Source organism: Charadrius vociferus, unplaced genomic scaffold (genome assembly GCF_000708025.1).
Source record: "Charadrius vociferus isolate BGI_N301 unplaced genomic scaffold, ASM70802v2 scaffold303, whole genome shotgun sequence".
In the NCBI taxonomy this organism is placed as follows: domain Eukaryota; kingdom Metazoa; phylum Chordata; class Aves; order Charadriiformes; family Charadriidae; genus Charadrius; species Charadrius vociferus.
The window spans coordinates 2,080,222-2,086,221 of NW_009647756.1; the positions used below are offsets into that span (position 1 = coordinate 2,080,222).

Here is a 6,000-nt window from a genome sequence, read left to right on the forward strand (position 1 = left end):
CATTGCTTGCATCTTTCCTGAGTCTGCTGAGTGGTCAGAAAATGTGGGGTGCAGTGGGATGGGGCTCTTGAGAGTGCTTTTTCACATAGTTCTGTAGCCGGGACTGAGCAGGGGGATTGTTTCTCTGTGCACAGCACTGTGAGATCTTCCCCCAGTCCTACCCTCCGTGTGACACGGCATGTTACTGCTGTTTGTAAGTGAAGTATTTTTAAGTGACCTTTGTAATTTTAATAGTCGATATCAGATGACGTGAACAGTTTCACCCTAAACCAATATATACAAGAGAAGATAAAAATGTTTAGGTTTGTAAGAAGGTATTTCTTCCCCCAAATTAATGTTCTCTTACCGTGTAAGAACAGCTAAGCCGGGTCAGACAGGAATTTGTTTTGGCAGCTGTGGAGGTGCCTGATGTTAGAACAGGGACAGCATGTGATGATACTACTTTGGTACCCTCTCCCAGTTTCTGGCGTTATGTGACTTCCAGGGCCACGATGTGTCCTTGCTTTTAATTTTGTGACAGATTTTCCATCCTAGAAGTTTTTTGTAGAGGTGCACTCTGTGGGTCATCAGCGCTGGCTGTGGCAACGAGTTCCACAAGTAACTTTCCGTTCTGGGGAAGTACCACCGTCCGCAGTTTTTAAACCTTGTCATTTCCTTGGCAGTCCTTATGTATTATGAGAAACAATGAAGGCAACTAGTCACCATCTCACTGCATGGGTCCTTTTTTAATGAGTTGAAGTTCTAGTCTGTGTAGTTGTTCCTGACGTGGAAGGTCTTTCCAATATCTGACCACATTAAAAGCATAATTGAATATAATGGATTAAAATAATAAAAAAACCCAAACAAACAACCCAATGATGTAAACAATTTTATTTTTGCCTACTGTGCCTTTAAATAACACTTGGGGAAGAATGTAATCAAAACCAACACATGTTGTATGTCTGGAAATCTTTTGAATAGAAATTTCAGTTCAAATGTTCAGTAGGCACATTCTTGAGGTAGCCATCTCACAGATTCCTAACGTCTATTCCCTTGGATACTGTGATGATGTACTCATTATGTTGAAGGATTGGTAATAAGGCATTGACATGAACTTCATTCCACAATTATCCTTCTCTGACCAAAATTTTTGATTCAAAATCTTTGAAAGAATATCTCCATGCACCGCAGCTCAGGAGGAAGTTAAATAGTGCTCATGTTTTCTTGAGAAGCAAACCATACCTGGTATTTTTACATTAATGATATCTTCGTTTGTAGAACAGAGGTGTGCAGGCTGTTGGATTTTATAGAAGTTCCCATTTCAATATAAGAAACCAGCTCTTGTGATGCACGTTATCCTTATTTCTGTGGGCGTTCCCATTGCAGAATACATTTTTGGTACTTCCGGGTGAATCAAATCACAACTAAAGGTCACGCAAACAGAAAGCCATACAGCTTTGGAGAGGAGACATAACTCGGTACCACTCTCCACACATGCAAGAAAGAAATATGACTACATTTGTAGGAACAAAATACCTTCCTGATTTCATGCAGCACACAAACCAACATTCTTCATCAGAACTGATGTTCTGATTACTGTAAAATAATTACTTGAAATATTTAGGAAAACAGTGTCCAAATTAATTCCAATTACTTTCTTGTGGTAGCGCTCAAGGTTTATAGCGGTAGATTAAATCGCTTGCATATGGCTAATTGCCTATAACAGTGTTTGTTATTGTGGTACCTCTTACCGCTCTGATGTCTGTTTTTGCAAACGTGAAGGTGTGCATGTAACTTCACGTGCGGGAGGAAACCTCTTCTGAACCCAGCAGAATCACGTCTGTGAGTAAAATCTCTAGTGTAACTAAGTGTTTGCAGGATCCCAGTATGTAGCGACTAACTCTGGGAAATCTGTAATAAAAGCAGTGGAACCACAAATGCCTGCCTCTGCTGGCAAGAAATGTTAACTTTTAGCTCTCACGTGACTTGGATGAAACAACATATCAATTCATTAGGGGTGGTTGGGCTGAAATGGAGGCTGGGTGTTAGTTTTTGTTGGCGGAAGTTTAGGTAGGGGTTGTGTTTTATTTGAGGTTGTTGTGGGTTAGCCGCTGATTTTTGTTGGATTCTTTTTCTATATATCTGTCAGAGGCCCTTTACGGTACAAGATAGGCATGTTTTTGCATGTTTTTCATGTATTTGATTTTAAATCTAAATAAATCAAACAAATGAGGATGCACCGCACAGCCCAAATTTCCTGCTGGGTAAGTTGGCCCACTGAACAACCATAAATCACACTGGCAGAGAATTTGGCTTTGCCTTCTTAAGATATGTGCTCTAATGTCTTTGAGGCCAAAGTCAACTTAAGGTATTACCATGAAGAATTATAAAATTAAGTGGAACATAAGTGAGTATAAAGGCCCCAATTCTGGAAACACCTGAGGTTAGAAAAGCACGTGATCTCATGGTTAAAATTAAATCTGTTATGTATGTGTTTGGAGTGGAGCCAGCTATGCCAAAATAGACCCACAGCTACCTGCCCAGGTATCCATCATGGTGGAGTGTACGATGGATTATGCCTGCCTTCAGAGCCCCAAATCCTGCCTGTCTACAGAGCTAGCAACAAAAGGGAGGGGTGTGGAGGGGAGGAAGGCTTGCACAATTTTTTTGAGTTCCTGAAAGGTCGTTGAATTGGGGCTCAACTTAGGTTGCACAAACTGTTAATACCTTTAGATCAGTTTGCCCTCCTTCTGACTGGTTTCAGTTTGAAGTAAAACAAAGCAAAGCATGTTTTTCCTCCCCAAAATGAAAGTCAAATGGAAACAAATGCTTTTGCAGGTTCTTAGGGAAAGGAAAAACAGTGAAATGGAAAGTCTCACTTTGCATCAGTCACAAAAACAGTAAAGAGAGATGGAGAGACAGCGGCCTTTATCTAAAGCTGAGTAGTTACATGTCAGTGACAGTGTGGAAACTTCAGCTGAGAACTTTGTCAGGCACAAAATGCCCTCAAATCTTCTTTGCTGATACCAAAGAGTATGTTTAGGCAGGCTGGTCCCCCTTCATGAGATACTTCTTTGCTGAGTCGCAGACTGAAATCCAAAGGTCCCTTTTCCCCTGTGAGTGGGCGTACCATCCCCTCTTTGGCTCTCTGTCTTATTTTTTTTTCCTTTGGTCTTTTTTTCCTTTTATCTTTTTTTTTTTTTTCTAGTTTACTGACTGGAACTGGGAGAACAGAGAAGAGCGTGGTTTTGAATATGTAGTACCGTGCTCCAGCTGTCCTTAGAGTCCTTTTCTGTGTAGTAGGAGACATGTTTTTTTTTCCTGAGGCAGAGAAAGGAACTGCAGCCAGGTCTTCCACATCCTGGTTAGCAGAGGTCACTAACACCAAATTTATATTGCTGTTTATTAAAGATTAAGCAAATAAAAATTGGTCTGCCATACATTTCAGTGTTTTAATTAATGAACTGTTGGTTATTTTCCATGGGTGTTGCTTTGCCATTAGAAGATACAATTTTATTATAAGCTTTTATAGTAATATGTCCTTCATTGATGGTGAAAGTTGTGCTCCATGGAAGTGTCTTCCAAATGAAAGCCCAATCTATCAGAGTACCAGTAATGCTTTTTTAAAAAATCCGGGAAAGGACATTTTAGAGGAAACTCTCTTCAGTGAAGCAGAGATCAAGACATGTCAGTGACTTGAGAAATAAAATTATTTTCCTTATTCTCCTGAAGTCTTATATTCAGCCATAAATGTCATCTTCTGTAATTTTTTTTTGCTAGGGTTTTGTGATATGTACTATTAAGTCTGCATTTTTAGTCTTAACCTCTGCGAGGTGAAGACAGATACCTATTTTATGGTCTAGTTGCTTAATGCAACAAGTTGTAGCTGCCCAAATTCCCTCTTCATCATGCTAAGTATATCAAATTGCAGTGCAGTGCCATGCTATCGATGGGAGGTGGTATAATTTCAAATAAGTATTAACATTTATCTTGGAAAGAGCTGGGAGATGCACATAAACCTCAAAGCTTCTGTTTATCCAGAACAGAAGTTTAGAGTATATATGCGCAGGCATGGATGCACATGTGAGCACAGTTGTGTGTGCATGCATGTAAAAAAATGACTATAATTCCTGCATTTGTGTTAATCCTGGAGGAATCTGGTCCATCTGTATTGAAACAAGCGGTGTTTGGCAGCTCAAAATGAAAAAAAAAACCCAAACATTTTTAAGCAAACCTAATTAATTTAACAAAAGGAACTTCTTTACCAGTGCTGATATCTTAAAATCCTTACTATAATCAGCATTTAGGCTGGCAGTGTGACGTGGTGACCAGAGATGGACAGGGTGTAGCAAATGACCAATGCTTTTCAGGTGAACTTGAAAGGTGTTTGTTGAACTGCAGTGGCAGAAGGACCCTCTCCAGGAGTGTCAGAAAAACATTTTTCAAGAGCACTAGATCTCTTCCTAGTATATGTGTTATGTGGGTAAAAATAACTGTGTATGTTATTAAAATATGGTAACACGCATTTCTTATTTTTCTGTTTTCTCCATAGGTATGGGAAAATTGTATCCACAAAGGCAATTCTTGACAAAAACACAAATCAGTGCAAAGGTATGTGCAAAACGTCCGTGCTGTGAGTCCATTGTCTGTTTGAATTGATTGACTGGTGGCTTGACTGCCAAGGCTTTGCCTCCAACTATGCAATCAACATAATGTACGGTATATTGCAAACATATTTAATAATGCCAAAGCTTTGAGTTGTGTTTCCAGTAACATTGCTCATTAATTTTTTTCATTAACAAACAAAATGAAAATCACAAATCAGAACAAGTATCAAATTGCTTCGGCAGAAAAGTAAATTACCTTCTAACCACATAGTGCTGTCTGATTTGAATGATATCATCAGTGATGCAAATTGATTTCCTATATAAAAATGAGAAACCTTTGGGAAAAGTTGCCCAAGCAAAACCTGGTTTAATTTTTCTGGTTTTGTGAAGTCTTGGCCTACACTGTTGGAAGAAGAAAATATTCTTTCACACAAATATATCCACAAGTTGTGATACCAAGATATATAAATGATTCCTCTTCCAGTTTTATGTTCTTCATTTGTCTGCTAATGTATGAAAACATTTTTTTAGTGAAATATAGCATGTTTTGTGTACGTATAGCTATATTTGCCCAGATAAATATTGACTAACATGTCTGGTAGTACCTCAGGACTAGAATTGTTATTCATTTAGCAATCTGAAGAGTTATCAAGTCTATGGAGAAGCTCTGCTCTAAAATGACTGTAACTTATACTAGTGGTTTACAGAATACTTTTGAAGTAATAGTATCAACTAGAGTGGGTTCTTCTGATAAGAAGCACATTCTGGACAGAATTTTGTATGAGTTAGTGAAAAGAAAAATCATTGCAGTACAGGAATATCTCATGAGTGGCCAGACAGGGTGTGAAGAGAAGAAGGAGAGGAAGACATTTGGGGAAGTTATGAGACGGGACAAAATCCTGCCAGCTGTACCAATGATGTTCTTGCAGTTTGCAGAAGTGTGTACCTTTACCTGTTGTCTGCCACAACAGCATTCATTAGCCACTTGAGAAAAGTAGGCCGGAAGCTTGCAGTTCTAGTCGTAGAACACTCCACCAATCTAATCAGTCACAGGCCATCATCAGAAGTGGCACTGCTGTGCATTTGCTTTTGCCTGGATGTGCTTTTCCTTTCCTTGGAGCACTGTTCCAGCAGACCTCTGATAATATCACTCTGTCTGTATTTCTTTGAATATTACGCCAGGAACAAAACCTGGGGGTTTTTTGGTGTGTTTTTTTTTGTTTGTTTGTTTTGGCTTTGTTTTTTTTTTGTTGTTGTTGTTTTGGTTGTACTATGAAGGAGTACCCTTGTGGGAAAACGGGCTGGGCCAAGTGCAGAAAGACCCGGCAGGGTGGCCAGCGGGGGACACAGAGGTGAGTGCTGCAGTTTCAAAGCTGGGAGGAGATGGACGTTCCTGCCACTGGCTACTGCGTGG

General features: G+C 39.5%; 1 protein-coding gene across 5 annotated transcripts in view; it reads left to right on the forward strand.

Annotated features, from left to right (window-relative positions):
- RBMS3 (RNA binding motif, single stranded interacting protein 3) overlaps positions 1 to 6,000 on the forward strand; it is a 343,935-nt gene that overhangs the window by 22,920 nt on the left and 315,015 nt on the right. For all 5 annotated transcript variants that reach the window (XM_009882163.1, XM_009882167.1, XM_009882166.1 and 2 more), the window contains exon 2: positions 4,532 to 4,590. In XM_009882163.1, coding sequence (XP_009880465.1) covers positions 4,532 to 4,590 — 59 coding nt within the window. The remainder of the gene's footprint in view (positions 1 to 4,531; positions 4,591 to 6,000) is intronic.